Source organism: Ranitomeya variabilis, chromosome 3, assembly GCF_051348905.1.
Source record: "Ranitomeya variabilis isolate aRanVar5 chromosome 3, aRanVar5.hap1, whole genome shotgun sequence".
NCBI lineage: Eukaryota > Metazoa > Chordata > Amphibia > Anura > Dendrobatidae > Ranitomeya > Ranitomeya variabilis.
The window spans coordinates 450,697,893-450,710,456 of record NC_135234.1 but is presented as its reverse complement, the minus strand read 5'-3'; the positions used below and the strand labels follow the sequence as shown (position 1 = coordinate 450,710,456).

At 39.7% G+C, this 12,564-nt stretch overlaps 1 protein-coding gene across 2 annotated transcripts in view; it reads left to right on the top strand.

Moving 5' to 3' along the window:
- AFF3 (ALF transcription elongation factor 3) overlaps positions 1 to 12,564 on the top strand; it is a 688,775-nt gene that overhangs the window by 658,429 nt on the left and 17,782 nt on the right. For both annotated transcript variants that reach the window (XM_077296548.1, XM_077296549.1), the window contains exons 15-17: positions 5,243 to 5,314; positions 6,346 to 6,439; positions 9,035 to 9,084. In XM_077296548.1, coding sequence (XP_077152663.1) covers positions 5,243 to 5,314; positions 6,346 to 6,439; positions 9,035 to 9,084 — 216 coding nt within the window. The remainder of the gene's footprint in view (positions 1 to 5,242; positions 5,315 to 6,345; positions 6,440 to 9,034; positions 9,085 to 12,564) is intronic.

Below are 12,564 nucleotides of genomic sequence, written 5' to 3'. Positions count from 1 at the left end.
CATCCCGCGGCCATTTTCCTGAAGCCCCGGGCAGCAGAGCGCTCCATCTGCGCACGGGCGGCCTCAGGAAGATGGCCGCCACCACCGGTAACAACAGGATTCACCCGGCTCTGCTGCATTACCGGGCTGCTGCATCACCTCACCGGGGAAAGGGACCCCTCTCACGCCATACCTCTCGCTGCTCCTCCTCATCCCAGCACCTGTGCCGGTAACCACTGCTGCAACCCTCCCATGGACACCAGGCCGTGGCGTCGCCCACCTAAGCAGGAAGGGACCCTGCTCAGGTGCACGCCGTACCGCATCACCCCACCTCTGCCGACACCATGCCTCTTGTGACCCTGCTCTGCCACCGCCAGCCCTCAGGTAAGATACTGTAAATTCGGACAATAAGACAGACCCCCATCTTATAAAAAATCTTTTTTTCTGCAATTTTCACCCCAAATTTGGGGTGCGCCTTATGGTCCGGTGCATCTTATAGTCCGCGAAATACGGAAGGCTGTGTGCACACATTGTGTTTTGCTGCATTTTTTCGGTGCAGATTTGTCACAAAACCTGAAGGGTTTCCTAATGTAGCAAAGTGAATGAAGTCTCATGAGCACGTTGCTTATTTGTAACTTGCAGATTTGGTACAGATATATACTGAGAACTAAGGGCACATTCGCTGCCCGAAACGCGTCCAGTCAGGTGCTGGTAGCTCTCCGCTAATTTCTATGCTGGTCATGTTCTAGCAGCGTTTTTAAATGTTGAAATAAAAATTTTTTTGCATTTTATCCTGGAGCTGGATTCACACCGTTTTCTTCTACAGATATAAATCTACAGCATGTCAATTTTTTCACCATTTTTGCGCTCATTTACTCGCTCGTTTTTGCCGCTGCATTTTTCCTGTCAAGAGATGTGGGAAACTATTTGGGAATTCGGGACTATCTTGAGAAAATACAGATAAATGTGTATTATATTATTATTATACATTTTTATAGCGCCATTTATTCCATGGCGCTTTACATTATATACATATATATATATTATTCATTTATGCACAGCATTCACCATGTATATGGACTTTGACAGATGAACACTTGTATCATTATAAAATCTTTATTTCACATGAATATGTATATATCCTTAATAGGAATCAGTGTGAAGGGGCTAATCCCCACTAACTACATACAATTTTATAGGATTTTAGTGTTATTTTTCACTGGGTGATTTAGTGCTTAACCCCTTCGCGCCATCCGCCGTACTAGTATGGCGCTGCCGACACTGCATTTGTGCCAGCCGCAGTACTAGTACGGCGGACCGATCACCGCGGTCTCGCGCTGAGCGCCACGGTGATCGGGTGCGGGTGTCAGCTGTATATGACAGCTGACACCCCGCAGCAATGCCCACGATCAGCGCTATCGCCGATCGCGGGCATTTAACCCCTCTGATGCCGCTGTCAATAGTGACAGCGGCATAGAGGTGGATCGCGCAGGGACGGGGGCTCCCTGCGCTCTCCCACCGGAGCAACGCGATGAGATCGCGCTGCTCCGGTGACCTGGAAGGAGTCCCTGGATCCAAGATGGCTGCGGGACTCCTTCCGGGTCATTTACTGACCTGGCTTGCCGGCGCCTGCTGAGAGTTCCTAATAGCAGGCGCTGGCAAGCCTCTGGAACGTGGCACGTGCCTGTCACATCGTTGATCTGACAGAGTGCTATGCACACTGTCAGATCAACGATCTGATCTAAAACAGTGATGTCCCACCCTGGGACAATGGTAAAAAGTAAAAAAAAAAAAAATACAATGTATAAAAAATAAAATAAAAAAATCCCCAAATAAAGAAAAAAAAAACATTTCCCAGTAATTCCTGTTTTTTTTTTTAAATAAAAAAAAAACAATAAAAGTACACATATTTGGTATCGCCGCGTCCGTAACGACCCGCTCTATAAAATTATCCCTCTAGTTAACCCCTTCAGTGAACACCGCAAAAATAAAAAATAAAAAACAAGGCAAAAAACAACGCTTTATTATCATACAGGCGAACAAAAAGTGGAATAACACGCGATCAAAAAGACGGATATAAATAACCATAGTACCGTTGAAAACGTCATCTTGTCCCGCAAAAAAAAAGCCGCCATACAGCATCATCAACAGAAAAATAAAAAAGTTATAGCTCTCAGAATAAAGCGATGCAAAAACAATTATTTTTTTACATAAAATAGTTTTTATTGTGTAAAAGCGCCAAAACATAAAAAAATTACATAAATGAGGTATCACTGTAATCGTACTGACCTGAAGAATAAAGCTGCTTTATCAATTTTACCACACGTGGAACGGTATAAACGCCCCCCCCTAAAAGAATTTCAGGAATTGCTGGTTTTTGTTCATTCTGCCTCCCAAAAATCGGAATAAAAAGCGATAAAAAAATGTCATGTGCCCAAAAATGGTACCAATAAAAACGTCAACTCGTCCCGCAAAAAACAAGATCTCACATGACTCTGTGGGCCAAAATATGAATAAATTATAGCTCTCAAAATGTGGTGATGCAAAAACTATTTTTTGTAATAAAAAGCGTCTTTTAGTGTGTGATGGCTGCCAATCATAAAAATCCGACAAAAAAACGCTATAAAAGTAAATCAAACCCCCCTTCATCACCCCCTTAGTTAGGGAAAAATAATACAATTTTAAAAAATGTATGTATTTCCATTTTCCCATTAGGGTTAGGGTTAGGGCTACGGTTAGGGCTAGAGTTAGGGCTAGGGTTAGGGTTAGGGCTAGGGTTGGGGTTAGGGTTAGGGCTGGGGTTAAGGTTGGGGTTAGGATTTCAGTTAGAATTGGGGGTTTCCACTGTTTAGGCACATCAGGGGCTCTCCAATTCTGCTTTGAAAAACTAAAACAGTGCTCCTTCCCTTCCGAGCTCTGCCGTGTGCCCAAACGGTGGTTCCCCCCCCATATATGGGGTATCAGCGTACTCAGGACAAATTGAATAACAACTTTTGTGGTCCAATTTCTCCTGTTACCTTTAGGAAAATAAAAACGTGGGGGCTAAAATATCATTTTCATGGAAAAAAAATATTTTTTATTTTCACGGCTCTGCGTTATAAACTGTAGTGAAACACTTGTTGGTTCAAAGTTCTCACAACACATCTAGATAAGTTCCTTTGGGGGTCTAGTTTCCAATATGGGGTCACTTTTGGGGGGTTTCTACTGTTTAGGTACATCAGGGGCTCTGCAAATGCAACATGACAGCTGCAGACCAATCCAGCTAAGTCTGCATTTCAAACGGCGCTTCTTCCCTTCCGAGCTCTGCCGTGCGCCCAAACAGTGGTTCCCCCCATGTATGGGATATCAGCATACTCAGGACAAATTGGACAATAACTTTTGTGGTCCAATTTCTCCTGTTACCCTTGGGAAAAAAAAAATTGCGGGCTGAAACATCATTTTGTGGAAAGAAAAAATGATTTTTTTAATTTTCACAGCGCTACATTCTAAGCTTTAGTGAAACAATTGGGGGTTAACAGTGCTCACCACACATCTAGATAAGTTCCTTAGGGGGTCTTCTTTCCAAAATGGGGTCCATTGTTGGGGGTTTCCACTGTTTAGGCACGTCAGGGGCTCTCCAAAGGCGACATGGGTTCCGATCTCAATTCCAGCCAATTTTGCATTGAAAAGTCAAACGGCGCTCCTTCCCTTCTGAGCTCTGCCATGTGCTCAAACAGTGCTTTATCCCCATATATGAAGTATCAGCGTACTCAGGACAAATTGCACAACAACTTTTGAGGTCCAATTTATCCTGTTACCCTTGGGAAAATAAAAAATTTGGGGCAAAAAGATCATTTTTTGTGAAAATTAATATGACATTTTTTTTACGGCTCTACATTATAAACTTCTGTGAAGCACTTGGAGGTTCAAAGTGCTCAACACACATCTAGATTAGTTCCTTAGAGGGTCTACTTTCCAAAATGTTGTCACTTGTGGGGGTTTCCACTGTTTAGGCACATCAGGGGCTCTCCAATTGAGCCATGGGTTCCGATCTCAATTCCAGCAAATCTTGCATTGAAAAGTCAAATGGCGCTCCTTCCCTTCCGAGCTCTGCCATGTGCCTAATCAATGGTTTACCCCAACATGTGGGGTATCAGCGTACTCAGGACAAATTGTACAACAACTTTTGTGGTCCAATTTCTCCTGTTACCCTTGGTAAAATAAAACAAATTGGATCTGAAGTAAAAATTTTGTGAAAAAAAGTTAAATGTTCAATTTTTTTTTAAACATTCCAAAAATTCCTGTGAAGCACCTGAGGGGTTAATAAACTTTTTGAATGTGGTTTTGAGTACCTTGAGGGGTGCAGTTTTTAGAATGGTGTCACTTTTGGGCATTTTCTGTCATATAGACCCCTCAAAGTCACTTCAAGTGTGAGGTGGTCCGTAAAAAAAATGGTTTTGCAAATTTTGTTGCAAAAATGAGAAATCACTGGTCAAATTTTAACCCTTATAACTCCCTAACAAAAAAAAATTATGTTTCCAAAATTGTGCTGATGTAAAGCAGACATGTGGGAAATGTTGTTTATTAACTATATTATGTGATATAACTCTCTAATTTAAGGGCATAAAAGCTAAAAGTTTGAAAATTGCTAAATTTTCATAATTTTCAACAAATTTTTGTTTTTTTCACAAATAAATGCAAGTCATATCGAAGAAGTTTTACCACTATCATGAAGTACAATATTTCACGAGAAAACAGTGTCAGAATCACCAGGATCCGTTGAAGCGTTTCAGAGTTATGACCTCATAAAGTGACAGTGGTCAGAATTGTAAAAATTGGCCCTGTCACTTAGGTGAAAACAGGCTTCGGGGTGAAGGGGTTAATTAAGTGGATAGGGTCTCTTGGGGACAAATAGGATCAGTTCATGGTAAGTCGGGGCACCATATCAGCTACATTATGGCGCAAACCTCTATAGACAGGTAGGGATATTTTAGGATTATATTAGGGGATTTTAAATCCCACCCCCCTCCTATCCCATGACATATATACATTTTTATTATATGTGTTTTGCCTTGATGTCTATTTTTACCATATTTTAATAATATTTAATAAAGATTATTTTATAGGAGTTTATTATAGTCCATGGTATATTAGTAAATGACCCTTTTGTTTATCTTCTTGGTTTTCATCAAATTGATTCACTTGGCGCTAATAGCTATATATTGTTTGTATGCTGTGTCATCTGTGAATATTTTATAAATTTATGTATGTTTGTTTTTTAAAGGTATGCCTTGAGGCTAAATTCACATTTGAGACACAGTGCATCTACTCAGGACAAGAAAATGACAGCTCTATGGTGTGTAGCCTAATAATTATTATTACTCATGAATTGGAATACATTATAAGCTTTACTTTATGTCCCTTTAATGTAACCCCTTCACGACATACGACGTATATTTTCTTCATATCATGTGTCCCTGCAATCTTTCTCTGTACATGACAACTGATTTAATCAGCCATCATGTGCTTTTAACAGCCGAGGGTCGAATTCTGCTCCTCCTGCTGCTGTTTACCCTGTTAAATCTCACTGTCAATAACTGACAGCAGGATTTAACAGGCTCCTACAGAGGTGTAAGTCATACGACTTTCCAATCAGCACGCTCATGATGTGATCGCAGGGTGCTGATGGATTGTCATGACAGTCGGAGGTCTGCTGATGACCCCCATGCTTGTCATCATGACCCTCCTGTTACTGCAAGCCACGGAGATTGTGATGTCTGCTATTTAAGAGTTCGAATAATCGCAGCTTCAAGTTCCGGAAGGGCTCTAACAAGTACAGTAAAAAGTGAAAATAAAAGTTTTTAAAAATATGAAAAAAAATAAAAAAATCAAGTTCAAATAATCCCCCTTTTGTCCCAGTGAAAATAAAACAATTTAAAAAAATTCACATATTTGGTATCGCTGCGTTCAGAAATGTCCAATCTATCAAAATATAAAGTAAATTAATGCGATCGATTAAAAGAGGAAAAAAAAGTCCCCACATATATTCAAGCTGTCTAGCAGCCGCAAATCATGCAGCTGGGTCGACAAAAATGAAATCTCCGATAACGCCAAAATACTCGGAGACCATCCGAGCATGCTCAGGAAAACTTGAGTAACGAGCATACTCGCTCATCACTAGTACTAATACAAATTATTTCAGTCATTCCATCAAAGCATCTCCTGACCATCATATGAAAAAGAGGAGCATAGCACAAGTTTGATTTTACTATCAATCTTCACAACTATTTTACTGACATCACATTTATAAATTATTTTAGTACTGGCACAACGTCATGTGATGTAATTTATGGACTGTGTTTTATTGGCATATTTATATACTTCTAGTTACCGCTGTTTGGCTCTTCTGTACTGGAGAATGTTTCGCCTCAAAAGGGATCATGCAGTGAAGTATTCTAAAGCTCTCATTGATTATTTTAAGGTAAGATGTCAACCTGTATTTTAAAATATATGACAAAATCTGTGCAGGACCAGAGATGCCAACATTACAAACTGCTAACAGTTTATTAACATGTAAAAAAATTTTTTTTCCATATTGTGGCAAAAATTTTTTTTACAATTTTTCAAAACCACTGCAATAATGAAATTGCAGTTTGTTTGTTTTTGCTGTAGTATTGCAATTATAGCAGCAAAATGGACCACAAAACCATCATGTGTGAATATACTCTTAATAGTTCTTAATTATAGCTGCTGTATCTGTCATATGAATCAAGAACAATGTAAAAATTCTGACTCTTGTAAATGGGACATCGCATTCTACGTAGATAATCTGATGGATATTGACAAACAATCAAACACATGCTTGTTGGTTCATTGCATCTTTTCTGTGGACATTGAAAGCATTGATTGTCGGCCGCACATGGCTTCATATAAACAGGAATTTATTGCCCACAGTCATGTATCTGTATGCCACCATATGCTCACACTAGAAATTGTTTGGTCATATATAGTTCCAATTATTGTTCTCTGTATTAGGTAAATACTATATGGGTAACAAACCACAGTACATATTTAAACAGGTCAAGTGACCACTGTGTGAATATTAAAGGATTAGATAAATTGGTTCAATGCAATAAACATGAGAGGGCATATAAAGAGAAAAAGGCACCCAAGAACCAATGAGTAGTCGTATAAAAGGTAAAGCTTTATTGAAAACAAGTTAAAAAAAACTTTTTTAAATGCATGCATAACAGTTAGATAGTAGGGTGCTGACGGAGAGAGACAAGAGAAGTGGAACCGAAACTCAAAGGGGTAAGTGGGAACAAGAATAATAATAAAAGATAAGCTCAGAAATAGAGAGTATGGCTCCTTGTAAATATAATGGTAAACAATACCTATCTAATGGAGGAGGAAAGGAATCAAATGTGTATAGGGAAATGTAAACACTAGTGAGGAGAGCAAACAATCAAATAAATAGCAAATTGTTACCTGTGCGTTGAGGTGCCACCACCCCAATGCGCGTTTCAGCCAAAGTGCCTTCTTCTGCTTTCACTATGTCTGGGTGTTACATTAATGTAACACGTACCAGTGCCTGGGAACAAGCAGTACAGTTCGTGCTGTTCCCAAGCACTGGCCGGCTGCTGAAGGCATCTCTGATAAGCGTCTTTTTCTCGCACAGATCAGCGCCACCATGAAACATTCACGAGAGCTGTATTCAGCAGCAGCTGTGTAACTTCTGTGTAAAATAAAGAGTTAAATTTAAAAAACGGTGTGGGCTCCTGAGCAATTTTCAGAACCAGCAGAGAGAAAGCCAACTGTTGGGGACTGATGTCAGCAACTTGGGACAACAGATAATACCCCATAAGGTTCCCAGGCTATTAATAACAGCCCACAGCTGTTTGCTTAGCCTTTTCTGGTGAATTTACGGTGGACCCCAGAAAAAGTTACGTAAGGTCTCCCTATAAATTCAAACCAGCAAAGGCTAAACAGAAAGCTGTGGGTTGATATTAATAGCCCGGAAAGGGGTCAGAGATATGGCCCCCTCCTAGGCTACCAACATCAGCTCTCAGCTGCCCCAGAAATGGCACATCCATAAGATGTGCCAAATCTGGCCCTTATCCTCGCTCTTTCCACTTGCCCTGTGCCGGTAGCAAGTGGGGTGATAGGGTAAGGGTTGATGTCACCTTTGTATTGTCCGGTGACATCAAGTCGGGGGGTTAGTAATGGAGAGGCGTCTATAAGATGCCCCCATTACTAACCCTATAGTAAGTATTGAAATAAACACACAACAAGAATAAAGTATTTCATTTTAAATAAAACAAAACACCCTGTTTTACACATTTATTTAAAAACAAAAAACACAGTTACACTCACCTTACGCCTATTCGATTGAAGCACTTGTCCCTTGTAAAAAAAACAAAAACAAAAAACAGAAAATAATAAACAGCAAAAACACTCATCTTAGGGTACCGTCACACAGTGCCATTTTCATCGCTACGACGGCACGATTCGTGACGTTGCAGCGTCGTATGATTATCGCTCCAGCGTCGTAGACTGCGGTCACACGTTGCAATACACGGCGCTGGAGCGATAATTTCATGACGTATTTGCCATGTAGAAGCCGTTGGTTACTGTGCGCACATCGTATACAACCTGTGTCACACGATGCAATCATGCCACCACAGCTGGACACTAGACGACGAAAGAAAGTTTCAAACGATCTGCTACGACGTACGATTCTCAGCGGGGATCCGGATCGCAGTAGCGTGTCAGACACAGAGAGATCGTAACGATATCGCTAGAACGTCACGAATCGTCGTAGCGATGAAAATGGCACTGTGTGACGGTACCCTTACACCTAATCCATGTGGTGTTTTGTTTTATTTCAAATAAAGGACTTTATGTTGTTATGTGTTTATTTCCCAATTTAAAATAAACTGGAATGTTTCAAGATGGATATATGGATAGCTACATTCACAAAACAAACTAAAATTTTATAAGAAAACTGATTTGATAATGTCATTTTCTGAAAATGACTTGCTTTTATGACTATCACCTATTTTATATTGCTTTTCAGACTTCATCTAAAGGGCCACGAGTACAATCACCCTGGAATGCCAATGGAAAGTAAGCAATGATAATAATGGCTGATGAAAGTATTCCTCCGCTTACAGTATTACAGGGCTGTTTATTTCATTTTTAACATTACTTCTGTGCAAATCTACGTGCAAGAGTAATTGTGAAGACTTTGTCACAGTCTATGGACACATTTGACATGGAAAAAATGATTTTCACATATGCTATACAAAAAGAAGATCCGGCACTCTCAAATGTGAAAAAAAAAGTAGTGTGCGCCGGTTGGCTATTTCACTTTCCTATATAGTGTGGTTTACTGTCCCACTATCTACATAGCAATCTATCTGATGAAGGCCTGAGCGTTAGACTGAAACGTTGCATATATTGGACTGCATTTCAAATAAAGACTTTTTCTTTTTTGCACAATTGAGAGTGCCGGATCCTGTTTTTATATAGGTTGTATGGAGTGGTATCCTATCCGAGCACCCAATTATACAGTGAAATATATTCTTTTTCTGTTTTACTTTTGTACATTTGTATGTATACTTTAATACATACAAATACAGTGAGAAAAATCAAATCCAATGAGTACATAGTCGAATTAAGAGCTAGGCTAATCCAGCATGGAAGCAGTCTCTAGGATTTATAGTAGTAACCATTAACAACTCCGGGCTCTAAACTGAACAAAAAGCAAAGGGAACTGTTAGCTAAAATATGTATTTTATTGTATAAATTATATAAAAATGCGGCTTTAATGCCACAAAATACAAGACGACAAAACCAGATCATAAATTACAATGAAGGTGCATATCACGTTGTAACATGGGCATAATTGTAAAGCATAATAACCATAAAATCCATAAACTATGTATTAGTAGTATAAATACCATTTAACATGTGAACGAACAATATGAATAGTCTTACCCAGTCTTAGGGTACAATATGGTACTCAGGACTGGGGACTTTGGTCTGTGGGACTCTGCATGTCGCACCTATAGTGGGAAAGACCACTCATGGTATACACGTCAGATTGGTATTTATACTATTAATACAAGGTTTATGGATATTATGGTCATTATGCTTTATAATTATACCCAATGTCATCAATGATCTGGTGTTGTTGTCTTGTATTTTGTGGCATTAAAACCTTCTTTTTATAGAATATATAGAGTAAAATACATATTTTTAGTTATGATGTACAATAACAAATTGTATTGTGGTACCGTGTTAGCCAGAAAAATCGATGTGAATACTTTTTTCTGCCCAATGATGACAGAAGTATTCTAGGAGTGATACCTTTATTGGCTAACCATAAAATAATATGTTTGCAAGCTTTCAGAGCACAGAGGCTCCTTCTTCAGGCAAGATAGGCCGCCTGAAGAAGGAGCCTTTGTGCTCTGAAAGCTTGCAAACATATTATTTTCTGGTTAGCCAATAAAGGTATCACTCCTAGAATACTTCTGTCATCATTGGGCAGAAAAGTATTCACATCGATATTTTTAGCTAGAAACTCTTTTTGCACACATCAAAATATAGGTAGTTTACCACAAAAACTCATGATAATTCAATAATTATCCATAAACGCACCGACTAAATGTTGATTTGGTAATAGTAGACATTTGTCTCACGATGCCATGCAATACAGGTGTAACATTCACACTTTGTGCATTTTATCATGAATTAAACATATTGTATCCAGGCATAGTCATTCTACATGAGGCTGCTTTATACCTGAAACTGCTCTGAATTATATATCTCAGATTCTTTTGCTATAAATCATAGTAAAGTGTTATTCTTCACTTATTTTTCACTTAACTGAGGTACATACTCTATTCACCTAGTCCTGTCACTGGATCCATACCCAACTATTCGTATGGCTATCAGTGTACCTAACTCTACCTGATGTTGTTTCTCTACCCAACTATTCCTATAAGGGTGTACTCACATCTGCGTATATAAAGTAGCTGAGATTCTCAGCCAGAAAAGTTGGAGAATGTCAGGCGAGTGTCAGGTTTTTTTTTCTCATCTAGCATCTGTATATCATGTCAGTGCTAATACCTTTTTTATATCAGCTTTTACATACAGTAATTCTCTGTCATTTCAATCTACCGTAGTTTTCTAACTGCTAAAACAATCTTTTATACAGATATAGATAAAGGTCATTGAGATATATAATCAGTGCAATTTGTGTGTTTACTGTACATGTATTTAGCTAACAAATAAATTTAAAAAATGGTGTGGGGTCCCCCATATTTTTCTTAACTAGCTGAGGGAAAGCTGACAACTGGACACTGATATTTATAGTCTGGGAAGTGGGTAATAAACATAGAGATTCCCAGGCTATTAATATCAGCTTACAGATGTCTACTTAGCCTTTGCTGATTATTTAGAAGGGGTGACCCCCCAAAAAAATGATGTGGTGTCTCTCCTATTTTTAATAACCAGCAAAGGTTAGGCAGACAGCTGCGGGCTGATATTAATAGCCTAGGAAGGGGCCAACAACAAGCCCAACAAGCTACATCTGGATGTTTTGCTGAGCGGTCACATAAAATTCTTTGATGCTGTATATCTGCCCCCAAACCGACCTACAAGACAAGAAAAAGAGCTATTTTTATACTCACCTGTGGGGTAGTCCAGTTTGAGGGGTGTCGCTGGTCTTGGTCGGAGCTTCCCTTCTTGCGATGCCGTTCTAATTCTTGCTTTGTGTGGATGACACGTCACTATGTCATCCACACGGTTCCTGGCATCACGCTCCTGCGCAGGCATACTTCTCTGCACTGACTGGTGCAAACTAAAGTGCTGCAGTGCATATGTGCCGGGGCTCTTTCACTTTCCCTTGGCCTTTGCACTGCAGGAGTGTGATGCCAGGAAGACTGTGCATATGATGTAGGGACTGCCCCACAGGTGAGTATAATAAAAGCTCTTTTTCTTGTCTTGAAGGTCGGTAGGGGGCAGATATACAGCATTATGGAATGAAACCAGAAAATGTTGACACTAAAGGGGCAATATATACTTATATCAATTGAAATATATGTTGATATCTACTTATGGAGACCCCAGTGAAAACAAAATAGAGTAAGTGGAAACCACTTGAAAGCAGTGAAACACCAACCACCAGAGCAAGGGACCTAACTCCAAGAAAGAGACATGGCAAGGGTATACATATAATTATAATATTCCTTTATTTTGTAATGGTCATAACATATATATATATGTGCATATTTTGGAAGGATATAAAAATACAATCACAGAGATAAAATCACAAAAATTTAGATAAAAACTATATACCGTATATACTCGAGTATAAGCCGAGATTTTCAGCCCAAATTTTTGGGCTGAAAGTGCCCCCTCGGCTTATACTCGAGTCACGGTCTGTGGCAGGGTCGGCGGGTGAGGGGGAGAGGGCGCTGAGGCATACTTACCTAGTCCCGGCGATCCTGTCGCTCCCCCTGCCCGTCCCACGGTCTCCGGGTGCCGCAGCTCTTCCCCTGAGCGGTCACGTGGGACCGCTCATTAGAGAAATGAATAGGC